The sequence below is a fragment of the Oryx dammah genome, unplaced genomic scaffold, assembly GCF_014754425.2.
Source record: "Oryx dammah isolate SB20612 unplaced genomic scaffold, SCBI_Odam_1.1 HiC_scaffold_10, whole genome shotgun sequence".
In the NCBI taxonomy this organism is placed as follows: Eukaryota; Metazoa; Chordata; class Mammalia; order Artiodactyla; family Bovidae; genus Oryx; species Oryx dammah.
Genome location: NW_024070194.1, coordinates 62,652,425 through 62,670,810, shown reverse-complemented (window position 1 = coordinate 62,670,810; position 18,386 = coordinate 62,652,425). Strand labels below are relative to the sequence as shown.

General features: G+C 36.7%; 1 protein-coding gene across 1 annotated transcript in view; it reads left to right on the top strand.

The window, feature by feature from the left end:
* MALRD1 (MAM and LDL receptor class A domain containing 1) overlaps nucleotides 1-18,386 on the top strand; it is a 585,291-nt gene that overhangs the window by 28,825 nt on the left and 538,080 nt on the right. The window contains exons 6-8 of the mRNA XM_040248365.1: nucleotides 7,022-7,123; nucleotides 7,706-7,852; nucleotides 13,579-13,745. Coding sequence (XP_040104299.1) covers nucleotides 7,022-7,123; nucleotides 7,706-7,852; nucleotides 13,579-13,745 — 416 coding nt within the window. The remainder of the gene's footprint in view (nucleotides 1-7,021; nucleotides 7,124-7,705; nucleotides 7,853-13,578; nucleotides 13,746-18,386) is intronic.

Here is an 18,386-nt window from a genome sequence, read left to right as displayed (position 1 = left end):
AATTCCTTGGCTGGGAAGATCTCATGGAGAAGGGATAGGCTACCCACTCCAGTATTTTGGGGCTTCCCTTGTGGCTCAGCTGGTAAAGAATCTACCTGCAATGTGGGAGAGCTGGGTTCCATCCCTGGGTTGGGAAGATCACTTAGAAAAGGAAAAGGTTACCCCCTCCAGTATTCTGGCCTAGAGAATTCCATGGAATGTTTAGTCCATGGGGTTGCAAAGAGTCAGACATGACTGAGTGACTTTTTCACTTGTCCGATGACTTAATAGAGGAGATAGTCATGGCATAGATTCTTCAACTCTGATACTGCTAAATTCAAGGACTAAGGCGTTTTCTTGCTACTTGCCTCATGCTTGCCATCTTATTCTTCTGGAATAACCTCTCTCATTCAGGATAGGAAGAAGGAAGGAATGGCATAGGAAATAGTTTTGGACATGTCGTTCATCAGCTAGGTGATCGTCATGCAGATAACCTTGGTTGCTAGGGAGGCTAAGAAAACTGAGTGTTTAAATTTGGCCTCTGTAATAAAAGAAGGCAAGGAGAACAGGTTTATCCATTTGCTACAGAAACTCAATATTAGCATATTTTAAAATAAATCCCAATCTTCTTTCAAACTCTATTTCTTTTTCTTAGTTCCCTTTTCCTCTGTTCCCTATTGATGTCTGTTTGGTCTCACATAGAAGCCAAGGAGTCATTCTTCAATCCGTCTTCCCCTTTCTTACCTCCACATTAACTTGGTGCCAAACATTATTGAGAGTATGTTCTTATATTTCTCCAATTGTCTCCACTTATTTATCATTATTATTCATCCAACTCTGATTTTGTATGTCCCACATTTTTTTTTTCTTGGATTTTGAAAATTCCGGTTTCAGTCTATTCCACTCCACTAATCACTACTACCTGCTATCCACCAGTTTGTACTTTCTAACATCCAACTATGGCCAATCTCTATTTAAATCCCTCAGTAACTCTCATTGCCTTCAGCATGGAATTCAGATTTTTTTTGTCATGACATAAGATCACCAGGATCCTGCTCTAACACACCAGCCCAACTTCTTCCTTCTTAATTCCCCCAAGAATTCCCATATTCTGACCGAAAAGAGCTACTTGTGAGTCTAGTGTTATCTCCTTTTTTGCATATCTTTGCAAACATTGCTCCCTCTGCTTATTTCACAAAAATTTTTTATGACCTGTCCTACCACTAGATATCCTTTCAGACTGAGTCAGGGTGTCTTTTCTGAGAAGCCTTCTCTTACAGAAAATGCCCCCACGCTCCTAGTCCCTGTACATACATACACATACAGTATTGATTTACCTACACAGCTAAATGAGAATTGTATAATAGACTGAACAAAGAGCATGTGAAATTATTTAAATATCAAGTATTTGGGATTTTGGATGAATTCTTCTTTCTGCTGAGCCACAAGTATCATTCCATAAAAAGCAGATTTAAATAAAATGTCATGGGAATATATTTCTTTAGTAGTACTTACACTTATGCTAAGAATATTATATTATTTTTGAGGCTTTGTTTCAGTATCAAAAATAAAGATATGTCTTCAAAATAATGAGATTTTTATCAGGATGAATTAAGCTGAGGCAAACATTTGCCATGGTTTAGTGGAAACATTGTGTTTTCTGTCATTTTACAGCAGATTTATAGCATTTGGAAATGTGTCCACTTGAAAGTGAATGCTGTAATAAGTCTTTTGGTGGTTATTTTGATTTATAGAAATGGTTCTGTTTCAGACATATAGGTTTCCTGACAAGACTTCTCTATTTTCTTCTTCAAACTAGTGTGCTTTCAAAAATTTGTCTGATTTTTTTTTTCTTTTGAGACAAGGGAACAATTCTATTACTGTGTTTTTATTTTCTCTGTTTTGATGCTTTGATACCCGCTGTCTTGCTGATCACAGAGGGTCTGTCTCTTCCAGAGTGAGCCAATTCCTAGAGACAGTAAACCAGCTCGCCTTGCAGTGTACTTTTCAAATCAACAGCCATCTATTTAGGCTTTCATACTTTGGGTCACTAGATACCTGCCTTAATCACCCCAGGGGCAGTGCATGTTTTCTAAGGCAGTAGAAAAAAAAAGTTATCACAGACTGGATGGCTTAAGGTGGTGCTAGTGGTAAAGAACCTGCCTGCCAATGCAAGAGAAATAGGAGACACAGGTTTGATCGCTGGGTCAGGAAAATCCCCTGGAGGAGGGTATGACAACCCACTCCAGTATTCTTGCCTGAAGAATCCAATGGACGGAAGAACCTGGTGGGCTACAGTACATAGGGTCACACAGAGTCAGACGCGACTGAAGAGACTAAGAATGCACAAACAGATGGCTTAAAGCAACAGAAATTTCATTTCTCATGATTCAGAAGGCTGGAAATCCAACATCGAGGGGTCACCAAGTTTTTTTTTTTTTCTTGCATTTTTTTCCCCCTTGCTTGTGGATGACTGCCTTCTCCTTGGTCTTCACACAGTCTTCTTTGTGTGTCCATGTCCTAAATGCCTCTTCTTATAAGGACACCAATCATATTGGACTAGAGCCCACCAATATGACCACATTTACCACCTTAATTACCTCTTTATAGACCCTATCTCCAAATATGGTCACATTCTGAGCTACTAAGTGTTTGGACTTGAGCATATGAGTTGGTGGTGGTACGTACAGTTCAGCCCATCAGAGCAACTAGGGACAGCCCTGACTGACTAAATGAAATATTGATGGATTTTCAGACCATGGCTCTATGTTTGTCAAAATATACAGAAATAAATACCAGAAATGTATAATTTATTGTTTAATTTTTTTAAATTAAAAACAAATAGTAACTTTTTACATTTGGGAAAATTCTGATCATGAGAAATCCCCCAGATAGATTTTTTCTTGTTCTTGTATTTTATTTCACCACATAGATTATTATGTGTACTATTATCTTTAGAGAAAAAAACTGTTTCTATTTTTATTATAGAAGTATAAACAACTCTAGAAAAGTGATAGATATGGGTATTATCATGGTTTCTGAATGTTTTCAAGTTGGAAAATAAAACTAAATTCTTTTTATAACATTAAAAAATATTTTAGATTACTTCCATGCTTTCCCAAGACAGGGGTATTCACTGTGTGTTTATTATAAGGAAGATCTGTTTAGGCTTTACCAAAATAGCAAATATGAAAAAAGATCAGTGTTTGTGACTAAATAAGAATATGCTTAATCACTGATTCTTAAATAACATTGATTCTTGAACAAATTACTCACTATGTATTTTTATAAAGATTGCATGATATAGCTCACAATCAGAATATTGTGAATATTCTGTGAATATTTTTAGGTTGGCTTGCCAGGATTTTGCTTATTCTCCTTTATAAATATTCCAAGTACATAAGTTATCTCTTGATGAAAACCTGAATAATGCTTATATATTATCCAGTTAACTAAGCATTATTTGCAAGGAGATCCAATCAGTCCATTCTGAAGGAGATCGGCCCTGGGATTTCTTTGGAAGGAATGATGCTAAAGCTGAAACTCCAGTATTTTGGCCACCTCATGTGAAGAGTTGACTCATTGGAAAAGACTCTGCTGCTGGGAGGGTTTGGGGGCAGGAGGAGAAGGGGACGGCAGAGGAGGAGATGGCTGGATGGCATCACTGACTCGATGGACGTGAGTCTGAGTGAACTCTGGGAGATGGTGATGGACAGGGAGGCCTGGCATGCTGTGATTCATGGGGTCGCAAAGAGTCGGACACGACTGAGCGACTGAACTCACTGACTGAAGCATTATTTTTTTATCTTATTAATTTCTAGCTACCTTTTAAGATCTATGACTTTTCATTGAAATTCATTACTGATTTAAGAAAACTGATAAAGAAATTGTCAAAAACCCCTGGAGTCAAAAGTAGATGTCAATTATAACTTTTGCAGCAGTAGCTTTGAGGCTTGGACTTCATTTTCTACCATCTGAGGGAGTCTGGTCAATTTCATGTAACCTGTTTGTACAAGATAAGATTTGAAGGATGGCAGGCTTTGCACATGTGGCTTCATTGGTATAGAGACTTTGAAATTGTTGACAAAGCTTCATCCTGCTGATTGTACATCATTGATGGAGAATTTTAAAATGTCAAAGATAATTTTATACAGCTGGATTGTGGTGCAATATAAGAATTAAAGGGAGAGAGGATGGAGAGGGAGAAAATTGAATATGAATATAAATATAGATGACATCTTTAAATAGCTTTGAGCTCTGAAATAGAATACACTAAAACAAAAAGCTGTTCAGGAGATTAATTGATTGACAATTTATTGCACCCCTCCCCCATGTCATTGTTTTTGTGGTTGCGAATTCCATTTGGGGGACTAAAGGTAGTAAAACTGGCTAACGTTGGTGAAAGATATTTAATACCAACTGATATAAGCTGCATTTTAAATTCCATGCATGAGAATTCTCTGGTGGTCCAGTGGTTGAGACTTTGCCTTCTCCTGTAGAGGGTGCATGTTTGATCCCTGGTCAGGAGCTAAGATCCCACCTGCCTCGTGGCCAAAAAACCAAAATATTAATAACAGAAGCAATGCTGTAACAAATTCAACAAAGACTTTAAAAATGATCCACATCAAACAATTTTTTTTTAATTCCGTGTAATTTGTACTTGACTGTTTTGCTATTTTTGTTTATAGCACTTTTGTGGGTATTGTTTTGTATAAATAGTGAAAAATTAGAGATAATATACAACATCTAATTGAACTATGGCAAATATTTAATTATGGAGTTCTAGGGGTAGAAGATTTGTAGCTCTTATATGAATCTACAAAAATTACTATTTTAATTGTTTCACAGTAATTGTTATTGTGCAATCTTCGCTTCATTTATTGCCCACACTGCCTTAATTGCATATACAGTTTTATTTTCCTTGAATCTTATGTTCAAGAAGCTTTGCATATTCATCATTTGTTAGCTTCCATTATGAGAAACCAGATTAAGAATGTTATGCATAAATCATTTTCATAACCAATTGGTTCAATTTTATTTCCAATAAAAATACAAACAATTTATATAGAGTTTACACTACTTTAAAAGATTTCATTGAATACGTCTTAGGTCATTTATTTATCCATTCATTAAACAAGTACATATTGAACATCTATGTTATATCAAGAATTTTTCTAGATGCATGTGAGAAGCAGTTAAAAAAAAACAACCAAAAAACAGTAATCCCTGAGTTCATGGAATTTATATTTTAATCAGACAGTGAATGAAATTAAACAAGTGAATAGAAAAATGTATTTTATGTCAAGTGATGACATGTGCTATGTGTGGATACAATAAAACAGCAGAAAATTGAGATGAGAGTGCCCAGGTAAGGGGGAAATGAAGTTTTAAGTAGAGTTTTAAAGTTTTAAATAGATCATGCATGGTCACATGGAGAATGTGTGTGTGTGTGTATATATATATATATATATATATATATATATTTTTTTTTTTTTTTGCTCAGAAAATAAGTTGAAGGAACCAGCCATGTGTATATTGGAAGGAAGCAATGTGTAAATGTAGAAGTCCTGAGGCATAAGTAAGCCTGGTTTGTGTGAGGATCATGCAAAGGAATTTTATATCTACTTCTTGTAGGACAGAAGTCCACGTGATGATCTTGAGCAGAGGAACCAAGATCTGACTCACTACTTGATTTAGCTTTAACATGCTCTGGTGGTTCACCAGTGTCCATAGATGATGGTGACAAGCTGGCACAGGCAGAGAGGGATATCATTTGATGTCAAAAGATTTAAAAGTCAAATATTTAGGAAGGTGAGAAATCTCCATACTGTTTTACACAGTGGCTGCATCAGTTTCCATTTCCACCAAAAGTGTACAAGTGTTCCCTTCTCACCACATCCTTGCCAACATTTGTTATCCGTGTTCTTCCTGATGGCAGTCATTCTGACTAGTTTATGGTGATATCTAATTGTGGTTTTGATTTGGATTTCCCTGACGATTAGTGACGTTGAGCATCTTTTCATGACCTGTTGGTCATCTGCATTTCCCCTTTGAAAAAAGTGTCTATTCATTTCTTTTGCCTATTTTTTAACCTGGTCATTTGTTTGTTTGGTTGGTTTTTTTTGATGTTGAGTTGTGTTGCTGTTTATGTATTTTGGAAATTAACCCCTTATCAGTAATCATTTGCAAATTTTTTTTCCCATTCCCATGGTCTCTTTTGCAGAAAAGGTTAATTAATTAAAAGTTTAAATAGGTCCCATTTGTTTATTTTTGCTTTTACTTCCTTTAGTTTAGGAGATGGATCATTTCTGTGATTCATGTCAAAGAGTGTTCTGCCTATGTTTCCTCTAGGAGTTTTATTGTATCTGGTCTTACATTCAAGTCTTTAATCTATTTTGAGTTTATTTTTGCCTATGATATTAGAGAATGTTCTAATTTCATTCTTTTACATGTAGCTATCTAGCTTTCCCAGCACTACTTATTGAAAAGTCTGTATTTTCTTCACTGTATATTCTTGCCTCTTTTCGTGCTGCGTGAGAATTATCTTCGGAAGCAGGGGATAAAAGGACAATTCCACCATCTTGAAGTCCTGTGTTGCGAGGACTATGGCAGGGGGTGGAGTGGGAGGAAATAGGCTCCATTTGAAAGATCTGCAGGGAAAGTAAATCCAGGGCGGACCCAGGTAAAGAGGTTACCTTATGTTGTATTTGGTACATGTACAGTTATCAGCCTAATGATAGGCTGTTTGTTTCCACATTAAAGCATGTAACCTACTTCACTGGAGACCTAGATGATTTGGCCTGGAGTCTTAGAAATCACCACAGAGATCTGATTAAAATCTAGAAGTACTGACATGGTCGTTTTATTCTCTCTTCTCTTCTCTTCCTGAATCTGTTTCTCTGTCTATATAATAGTGTGATGCTGCCATAGAGAAGAGTTGGGTTCAGCACTCTCTGTAGAACAAAGGTTAACCTTTTGAGAATTCCATGATCCTTTCTAGTGAAACCACATCTCACTTTTTGCCAATCTTTGCATTTAACAGATGACATTTTGCCATGTCAAGAGGCATCAAATACTGAGAAGGAACTATGCCATCCAGATAGAAGTCTCTGCAGATTTGATTCTACAGGTGAAGGATTGAGGTGTAAGTGCAAAAATGAGATGCCTGCCTGCCATGCATGAGACTCGGACCCCCACAGAAATATCAAACCACTAGTAGGGGTACTCACTCGAAAAGCTCTGTTGTCATCTGTGTCCTTGTTTTACCAGGAGTATCACTGGGGTTTTAGCTGGATTGTAATTGGAAGTGTGTGGTTTATTAAAAAAGTGAAAGATAGTAAATATATCAAGTTAAGGTAATGTTTTGAAAAACAGTTGCTCTAAAAATCATTAAATACAATGTATCTTCTTTAAAATTTTAATGTGATTATGAATAGTAAATGATTTAAGCTAACTGAATTCCATAAAGTAGGTAAAGTCTGGTATTTCTTATGAAAAAAAAAAAAAAACCAATGGAAGTGTGGTAATGGTTCTCATTTGGGAGGATGCCTGTCTGGATCAAATTAAGAACTTTTAAAAAGAAGAGTTCACTCTAAAGCTTATTGGTATGAATTAGTGTATTTGTGTGTGTATATATGCTTAGCCTTGATTGCAACTATAACCATTGTTAAGCAGCCACTCCAGTAGACTGTGATAGTCTGCCAACATCTTTTTCTCCTCTCCTCAGTGTGTCAAGCCTGTGGATTTGCATTTGACATGTGTGACTGGGTATCAGAAGCAACTGCTGGGCAAACTTCCTGGATGCGCACAAAAGCAAGAGAAATTCCTGTGTTAGAATATACACCTCAACAAGATCAGAGCAGTGATGATGAAGGTAGCAAATAAAAATCATATCAATTATACTTCCATTTTTGCTTTTTTTAGTGTTTGCTCTAGAATCATAGAAATGCATTTACACCTAAGCTAAGATTTTTTCAAATAACTCTATACTTTTCATGGGTAGTGCAAGGAACTTATTATAATAAAATACTCCTAATACTTCCCTCAATTCTCTCATATTATTGATGTCATTCGTTTCACTTAATTAGCAAATACATTAAGACTATTCCTGTTGTGAACGAACTTATTTTTTGATCAGCTAAGCAAGCTGAAAATGTTTTGTTTTACATTCATTTATTCCTTCTCTAATACTGTTCCTTTCTTTATGTAGATCAGAGTTTCTGACCTGCGTCATTTTTCTTCTCTTTGAAGAATGCCTTTTATTTTATTTTTTATTTATTTATTTTTTATTTTACTTTACAATTCTGTATTGGTTTTGCCATACATTGACATGAATCCACCACGGGTGTACATGCGTTCCCAAACATGAACCCCCCTCCCACCCCCCACAACATCTCTCTGGGTCATCCCAGCATACCAACCCCAAGCGTGCCGTATCCTGCATCGGACATAGACTGGCAATTCGATTCTTACATGATATTATACATGTTTCAATGCCATTCTCCCAAATCATCTCACCCTCTCCCTCTCCCTCTGAGTCCAAAAGTCTGCTATATACATCTGTGTCTTTTTTGCTGTCCTGCATACAGGGTCATCATTGCCATCTTTCTAAATTCCATATATATGTGTTAGTATACTGTATTGGTGTTTTTCTTTATGGCTTACTTCACTCTGTATAATCGGCTCCAGTTTCATCCATCTCATCAGAACTGATTCAAATGTATTCTTTTTAACGGCTGAGTAATACTCCATTGTGTATATGTACCACAGCTTTCTTATCCATTCATCTGCTGATGGACATCTAGGTTGTTTCCACGTCCTGGCTATTATAAACAGTGCTGCGATGAACATTGGGGTACATGTGTCTCTTTCAATTCTGATTTCCTCAGTGTGTATGCCCAGCAGTGGGATTGCTGGGTCATAAGGCAGTTCTATTTGCAATTTTTTAAGGAATCTCCACACTGTTCTCCATAGTGGCTGTACTAGTTTGCATTCCCACCAACAGTGTAAGAGGGTTCCCTTCTCTCCACACCCTCTCCAGCATTTATTGCTTGCAGATTTTTGGATTGCAGACATTCTGACTGGTGTGAAGTGGTACCTCATTGTGGTTTTGATTTGCATTTCTCTAATAATGAGTGATGTTGATAATCTTTTCATGTGTAAAATGAGTATACTACCCAAAGCAATTTACAAATTCAATGCAATCCCTATCAAGCTGCCAGCGATATTTTTCACAGAACTAGAACAAATAATTTCAAGATTTGTATGGAAATACAAAAAACCTCGAATAGCCAAAGCAATCTTGAGAAAGAAGAATGGAACTGGAGGAATCAACTTGCCTGACTTCAGGCTCTACTACAAAGCCTCAGTCATCAAGACAGTATGGTACTGGCACAAAGACAGAAATATAGATCAATGGAACAAAATAGAAAGCCCAGAGATAAATCCACACACATATGGACCCTTATCTTTGACAAAAAAGGCAAGAATATACAATGGAGTAAAGACAATCTCTTTAGCAAGTGGTGCTGGGAAAACTGGTCAACCACTTGTAAAAGAATGAAACTAGATCACTTTCTAACACCGCACACAAAGATAAACTCAAAATGGATTAAAGATCTTAATGTAAGACCAGAAACTATAAAACTCCTAGAGGAGAACATAGGCAAAACACTCTCCGACATAAACCACAGCAGGATCCGCTATGATCCACCTCCCAGAATTCTGGAAATAAAAGCAAAAATAAACAAATGGGAACTAATTAAAATTAAAAGCTTCTGCACAACAAAGGAAACTATAAGCAAAGTGAAGAATGCCTTTTAGCATTTCTTACAAAGCAAGTCTGGAGTATTTCAAAATTTTTGCTTGTCTTTGATTGTCTGCAGTTTTTAATGTAATAATTTGCTTAGGTGTCGTTTCTTGGACATTTATCCTACTTGGTGTTTCCTGAGCTTCTAGGACCTGCACTTTGGTGTCTGTCTGACATTGACTTGGGGGAAAATTCTCAGTCATTATTACTTCAAATACTGGTTTCCTTCCTGTCTCTCTTTTTCTCATACTCCCATTATTCATATGTTGCATCTTTTTAGTTTTCCCAGAGTTTTTAGATAGAATTATAGAATTGCTCCTTTATTTTCCACTGTTTGCTTTTCAGTTTTGGAAGATCCTATTGATGTATTCTTAACCTCAGATTCATTCCTCAGTTGAGTCAGTCTATTAATGAGTTCTTTGAAAGCATTCCTCATTTCTGTTCTAGTGTTTTTTATTCCTAACATTCTAAACTCTCTGCCTATATTATCCTTTTTGCACTTTTTCTACTTTTTATATTAGAACTCTTAACTTATTAATCCTAATTTAAAAAAATTTACAGTCTTATTATAACATCCCTGCCATTTATGGGCCTAGTTCTGATGCTTTTTCTTTCTCTTCAAACTATATATTTTTCGCCTTTTAGTATGCCTTGTAAATTTTTTTGTGAAAGCCAAGCATATTGGAATTAAGATAAATATTGGAATTAAGATATGAGTTTTTAATATTTTTTCAGCTATAGATTGGGCTCTGTTTACTGATGGCCATAGCTTTTAATGTCTGAGATGAAAATTGTATCTGATGTTTTTGTTTTCGTCCCACTGTTGTCTTTGGGTTTCCCTAGAGATATCTTCTGAAATAAGGTCTGAGGCCTGCTGTTCCTTTGATAATATGCCCTTGTTATTTTACAAGACCATTTTTGATGTGGTGATAACTTGTGAGAGGAAGGGAAGCATCCTATAGTCCCATGAGTCAATCTCAGTCTTTGAGAGAAATGGTACCTTTGCTCTAAAACCTTCACAAATCTTTCTCCCTTACATCAGGTGAGACAGGAATGCCAGAGGGGACTGGGTCTGGATATTTGCCTCACTTCATGTCGAAGGTTAGAACCTGATGTGATATTTCACTTCTCCCTGATCTCAACTGTAGTCAGTTACATAGTGGTGGTGGTAAATAGTTTGTTTTGAGTGAAAGTCTTGTTAAGAATAACAGGAGAGGCCAGGTATATTTCAAAATGATTATTTTCCTTTTCCTCTGTGCTGTGCTCAGCTGCTTCAGTCCTGTCTGACTCTTTGCGACCTATGGACTGTAGCCCACCAGGCTCCTCTGTCCACAGGATTCTCTAGGCAAGAATACTGGAGTGGGTTGCCGTGCCCTCTTTCAGGGGATCTTCCCAACCTAGGAATTGAACCTATATCTCCAGGGTCTTCCACGTTTGCAGGCAGGTTCTTTACCCACTGAGCCACCTGGGAAGCCCCCGTTTTCCCCTTGTTGTTGTTGTTGTTCAGTTTCTCAGTCATGTCTGACTGTTTGCAACCCCATGGACTGCAGCATGCCAGGCTTCCTTGTCCTTCACCATCTCCCGGAGCTTGCTCAAACTCATGTCCATTGAGTCAGTGGTGCCATGCAACCATCTATTCCCCTGCTGCTGCTGCTAAGTTGCTTCAGGCGTGTCCATCTCTGTGCGACCCCATAGACGGCAACCCACCAGGCTACCCCATCCCTGGGGTTCTCCAGGCAAGAACACTGGAGTGGGTTGCCATATCCTTCTCCAATGCATGAAAGTGAAAAGTGAAAGTGAAGTCGCTCAGTCATGTCCAACTCCCATGGACTGCAGCCCACCAGGCTCCTCTGTCCATGGGATTTTCCAGGCAAGAGTACTAGAGTGGGTTGCTGTTGCCTTCTCTTCTTCTCCCTAGCTGTAGGCAAAGAGGGATTTTGCTCTAACTCTTACTGTGAGAATCTGGTAGGGCTCCTGGAGGTAAAACAGAATGGGGTCCTCCCTAAGATGGGACTGTCTGGAGTTTTCAGCTATCAAGTGCATTCACACTGAGCCTCTAGCAATTCATCCATTACAGTCTAGATTTCTCCACCCCGGTACTGATTCCCACAGAAGTTTGTGTTCTTGGGATTCTGGTCTTGAAAGTTGTGATTCTCTATATCTGCTTGTCTCACCAATTCCTGCCCAGTGGTTTGTACCCTGATCTCAATTTTCTTAGGGGTATAAGAGGAGTTGTTGATTTTCAGTTCATATATTTTCTTGCTGAGTGGATGAGAGTAGCAACCCCCAAACTCCTTACATAGTGGTCCAGAAACAGGAAAATTTGCAGGCTCTTTTTCAATGAGATTTGTTCTCTTTCTCCACTACCTTTATTCTTTACAGCTCTTTTTCTTTGTTCTTGCCTTGTTCAGCTGTTTTATTGTGGTATTACTCAGCAACCCAGAACCTTATATGAGTAACAGTTCTGTTTTAGGGTCTCATATGTTTTCCACATTCTGTCACTTAGCCCTAGCCACAGCAATGAGGGTAAGCATATTTCCCATCTCAGTTTATAAGCAAGGTTCCCAGCCCCAATCTCTAACTTCATTGAGAGAATTAGGCTCTGTTCATCCAGGACTGTGCAGCATTTGAAGTAGTTGAAATTCTCACCACTACAGCCTGTGTCTGGTCTCAAGTCTGAGAGTTCAGCTCTCTTCAGCACTCTGTTCATCATATCTGTTCTTCCTTATCTTTTGAGATATTTTCTCTTGTGCTTATTCTATCTCTGCTTTTATAAAACTGTATTTTTATGTCATTTATCATTTCCTTGTGTATAGGTCAGAGGCAAAGTATTAATTTATTGTACTATTTTTATTAAAGTCAGTCAGAGCTTCACTAAATTCATAGTGTTTTTTTTTTTTTGAAGCTGTAGGAATATTTTCTATCTTACAAGGAAATAGAGCATTTGAAAAACATTATTTTTAGAATTAAAGTTATAAAAATATAGAAATAGCTTTGTATTTCTGTATTATATGTATTACTGAATTAAAATAAATCCAAATTAGTTTTAAGAATCAGATGGGAGAAATTGATTGACGGTATTTTTATGTACTACAAAACCCATCCATGTAATTTGTGGGATTGTAAGTATCTGGTACTTCAACATAGTTTGGTCAGAAAGAGGCAGTTTAAATTACATTCCCTTAAATGATGAAGGTTTTCCTGTGAAGAATAACCAAAAGGGAAAATAATTCTGGGAAGAAAGATGAGAAATTTTTGATTAAAGAAAGATTGCATTGTGACATTTAAATGATCATTTGGTGGCACAGAGATTTTTATATCAATAGATTTCTTTTTATAAGAACATTCATATTGAGGATAGTATAAAACTTTGATTTCAGGAATTAGGCTGAGATTACAATGCATTTTAGAAATCAAATATGGCAGGACTTCCCTGGTGGTCCAGTGGTTAAGACTTTATCTTCCAATGCAGGGGGTGAGGGTTCTACCCCTGGTCAGGCAGCTAAGATCCCAAATGTCTCATGGCTGAAAAAAACCAAAGCAGAAAACAATATTGGAACAAATTCAATAAAGACTTTAAAAATGGTCCACATCAAAAAAAAAAAAGTAAGAAAATATGGAAATGAAAATCTATAATTTGTAGTTGATGTCATTGAATAAAATCCTATTCTTTTAAATAAAATACTTGTGTTTTAAACTTGATTTTGAAAATTCCAGAAACATGATAATTTTGTTCAAACAGAAACAGCTGAGTTTTTTTCTAAGTTGCTTTTCCCCCCTTTATTTTTCAGGTTACTGTCTATGGGTAGGGGCTAAGCAAGCTTCTACCCTTAACCATTTAGACAGCAGGGCTTATCTGAATAGCTCCATGTGTCACTGCCTGGGCAGAAGCTGCCATCTTCAATTCTATTACTCTATGGAAAACAGTGTTCTCCGAGTAGGACTGTCTAATGATAAGGTGAGAAGAAACTTGTATTACTTTCAAATTCATTAATAAATGAAATTTCTATTCTTGGCAATTTATATTTCTATTTCTTAGTTATGTGTAGACTGCAGGTATTTAACTTGCCTTTATTTGATATACTTTTTTTTTTTCCTCTGAGGGGGAGTTTATGTTTTTCTTTTCCATTATGGTTTAGTAAAAGATATTGAATGTAGTTTCCTGTGCTATACAACCGGACCTTGTTTATTTGGTATACCTTTAAAAAATGTACTAAGAAATTAGTTTAAGAGATAGTGTCAAGTACAAAAGTCATGGTGGTAGTTTGTAAAAACTTCATAAGATTTTTAAAATTCATGAAAATATGTTAAAAGAAACTATGGTGTCATAATGTATTGGAGATTCTATATTATTAACTCTACACTGAAGTGTTGATGTGATCTGCTCTGGACTTTTATTCTCTGTAACCTGAAAGCTATAAATATGATGGAAGTAAATTACTTGTTCTGTTACAGTAGATACAGTTTTAAAAGATTGGTAAATTGCTGATTAAATAAGCCAAATGAGTCATATAACTGGAAAAAAATAGTGCATTGGGCAGAGTGAAAGTTCTAGTGGTAATGCTAGGGAGTAAAAAAAAAAAAAACTATAACTGAAAACAATTCTCTACACATACAAAAAATACTTGAGACTCTGAGAATTTCTATTGTGAAAAATTTATTTACAGGTAGGAATAAAGAAATTGTAGGGGTAAACAGCAGTCACTGCAGAAATGGGAGACATTTGACAATAATTGCAGGAATTCTGACATTGGAAAAGGACAGTAAAAGCCTCCAATCAAGTTTCCTTTTGCTCAAATGGCTTTGGGTAAATCGAGTTGAGACTTCTGCGTGACATCAGTCAGATTCACTCTTCAACAAAAGTTTGTCACTTGTACTTATCAGGTGCCACTAACCATCTTTCAGAAGCATTTTCTTTTGTTCTATTTTTTAAATTCATTATTTTTAATTGGAGAATAATTGCTTTACAATATTGCGTTGGTTTCTGCCATATATCAACATGAGTCTGCCATAGGCATACATATGTCCTCTCCCTCCTGAACCTCCCTCCTACCCTCCACTCCATCCCACCCCTCTAGGTTGTCACAGAGCACCAGATCCATGTGTTATACAGCAAGTTTCCACCGGCTATCTAATTTTACACATATAATGTATGTGTTTCAGGGCTACTCTCTTCATTTGACCCACCCTCTTCCCTCTGTGTCCACAAGCCCGTTTTCTATGACTGCCTCTCCATTGCTGCCCCACAGATAGGTTCATCAGTACTATCTTTCTAGATTCCATATATATACACATCAATATATGATATTTATCTTTCTCTTTCTGTACTTCATCCTGTATAATAGGCTCTAGAAGTGTGAAGTGACTTCATAGTTGATCCTCAAGTATCAAACTTATTACCAAGATACTTGAACATTGAAAAGACATTCTTTTTCTCCTGAGTTCTATCATTTCACCTGTCCCTTTTTCTTTTTGTGTCATTCTCATCATATCCAGATTTTTTTTTCTACTTCTCTTTTCCAGGACTTTCACAGACTTTTAAAGCTGAATACATTGGTATACAATGGCCTGATACATTTTCCTTTGTTACATGGATGAGACACAATTTGTAGCATTTTACTATATTTTCATTACATTTTTTTTCAGTAGTATTTGGCAGAGCACTGCCCTAGAATCTATTTGATATATTTCATTCAATTTGACATGGTATGGGATTTCTTTGGAAGGAATGATGCTAAAGCTGAAACTCCAGTACTCTGGCCACCTCATGCAAAGAGTTGACTCATTGGAAAAGACTCTGATGCTGGGAGGGATTGGGGGCAGGAGGAGAAGGGGACGACAGAGGATGAGATGGCTGGATGGCATCACGGACTCGATGGACGCGAGTCTGAGTGAACTCCGGGAGTTGGTGATGGACAGGGAGGCCTGGCGTGCTGCGATTCATGGGGTCTCAAAGAGTCAGACACGACTGAACAACTGAACTGAACTGAGGTGGGTGGAGGGGCTGAAACATCTCTGTGCCCTTTCTGTAGGGCTCCAAACTTTTCAGATAATTGGAAAATTTTTGCAAACAAAAATAGGCTTAACTTTATATGCTGTAGCATTCAAGCTTCAAGTGTCTTTCAGTTACTACAACTGTGCCATGTAAACCAACTCCAGTGAACTTTCATGTACTTTGAAACTTTCTGTAATTTCCAAATCCTTCAACAAAGGCATAGTAAAAAGAAAATTCTGAAATTTTGTTGAGCTTATATTATAGTTAAAGATACATTTTAAAAAGTATGATGTTACAATACTGCTTTTCAAAAGGTGGGTAATTAATATTCATTAAATGTTGAATGAATTATTATCCTAAGTTTAAGTAGAAATTTGTGTTTTTTATCTTCTAATACTAAGGGTTATTTTAATATCCTGAACATCAGTGGTAGATTATGTTTCAGTATGTGTATATGGAGATATGAATTATTGGAAGTGAGCAGTATCATTCCTCTGGCTTTGGGACTGTACAAGAAAAAAGTGCGAATAAATTGGTTTCAGATACTATGTCATCTAATAATAGACTTCTCAAGATTTTGTCTCCCACATTATAAGAAGAAGTTAACCGTGGGGAACTGATCCAGCGTATTAATCAGAAATAATTGGAGGTACCTCTTAGGCAGTGTTGACTGATACCTGGTCCATGAGTTCACCAGTATTCTGCAAGGTACTGTCCAGTCTTTTCTGACATTATTCACTGTGCTTGCTACATGTAACCCATCGGTCACTAGTGCAAAATCTGCATCACAGTACATTTAAATTACAACTTGATGTTTTGTCACAAAGTTAAAAAGGACTTCAAACCTATCATTTAAAAAATTACCTCTTGATGAAAATGATCATTAACATAATCTGTGGATAGAATAACAAAAACAACCCTTATGATAATGTTGTGCAGGTGAACCAAGAAATATCTAGGGAGAATGTTTAGCACAATTTTATTTATTGGAGCACTTTAGAGCTTGAGAAATAAAAAATAGGTGAAAGGAAAGTTGTTACATAAAAAGGTGAGACTTTGAAAGTCAGCTCCAGTGTATGTTCCATCTAACTGTTCTTAGGATTAAGTCTCTGCCCATCATCTATAAGATAATAATCATAGCAACAGCCTATCTTTTATCCTCAGGAAAGTTGCCATGTCAGTGAGCCAAGGATAGTAAGGGTTCCCAGCTTGTGGTGACTTTTATATACTTTTAAAATTCCCACTGGCAAATAAATAGGAGGAACCTGTAGTTGAGAAAGGAAAGAAAATGCCTTAGAAAAATATCTTTTCTTGTGTGATACAAGTTTTAAAGCTATAATAAGCTTTCCTTGAAGGAGAGCTTTTGCTAAAGAACATGGATCTATCACCACATGCAATCAAAAGTAGTTTGAAAAAAAAAAAAAACAACTTGAATTTGATATTTGATTTTTTCCCCCCACTGGAAGAGGGGGTGAGAAGCAGAGAGCTCTAAGAGATCTGATCATAAATATTTTTCTTGAGAGGTAAAATGGCATTATTAAGCCTGGTCTTGGGAGTTTTATTGTTGTTTTTGTCCAGTTGCTAAGTCCTAGGTGTGTGCTCAGTTACTCAGCCGTGTCTGACTCTCTGCGATCCCATGGACTGTAGCCCAGCAGGCTCCTCTGTCTGTGGGAAGAATTCTCCAGGCAAGAATACTGGAGTGGGTTGCCATTCCCTTCTCCAGGAGATCTTCCTGACCCAGGGATGGAACCCACATCGCTTGCATCTCCTTCATTGGCAGGCATATTCTTTACCACTCTGCCACATTTAAATAATTTTGATTGATTGATTTTAAGATAATAGAAAATTGGAGCATCACTTGAAGGCTTTTCTGACCTGAGGGTTTGTGTTTTACATTGACACCTGTTGAAAGTAACTAGCTAAGTCTGAGAGTATGGACAAATATAAAATAAAAGCTGATATCATGTAGTTGGAGTAAATTTTTTTCATTTGCATTACTTGTGTTTTCAGATAGAAAAATGTGGTAGAAAAGTCTGGTTTCATACACAATATACCATTAAATGATTTTTCAAATGCTAAGTTAAGTTTAGAAAGAACTATGCTCAGCCTCCTGAACAAAATGTAAATGCATTCTTCTTCAGGTAGAATGGGGAAAATCAATTAGTCATTGTGAAGAAAGAGCAAAACAACTGAACATTACCCTCATAAAGTGAAAGTGAAGGGACGCGGTGAATGCAGCTTGACTGGTAGTGTCAATAAAAGCATCAGCGGAGGACATAGTGTCTCAGTGCTAAATAACTAAAGTTGCTTAAGAAATTATTGAAAGAAAAATTTGTTGTATTTCTCAACCCTTTATAACTTCATTGTGATGTGACCTGGAAACTATCAGATGAAAATTTGTGTCCACCATGTATGTTTCATTGTCTTATGGAAGTCTTAACTGTTCATATAAATAAGTAATAGAATGAAGTACATTTTAATGGGTTTAGACTATCTTCTCTGAAATATTTAAGACCTAGAAATTGGCGTAGATAACAGAGGGCAAAGAACAAAGCTAAAAAGAAATTCATATTTAGAAAATCTTGCATATGAGTGAAATAAGTG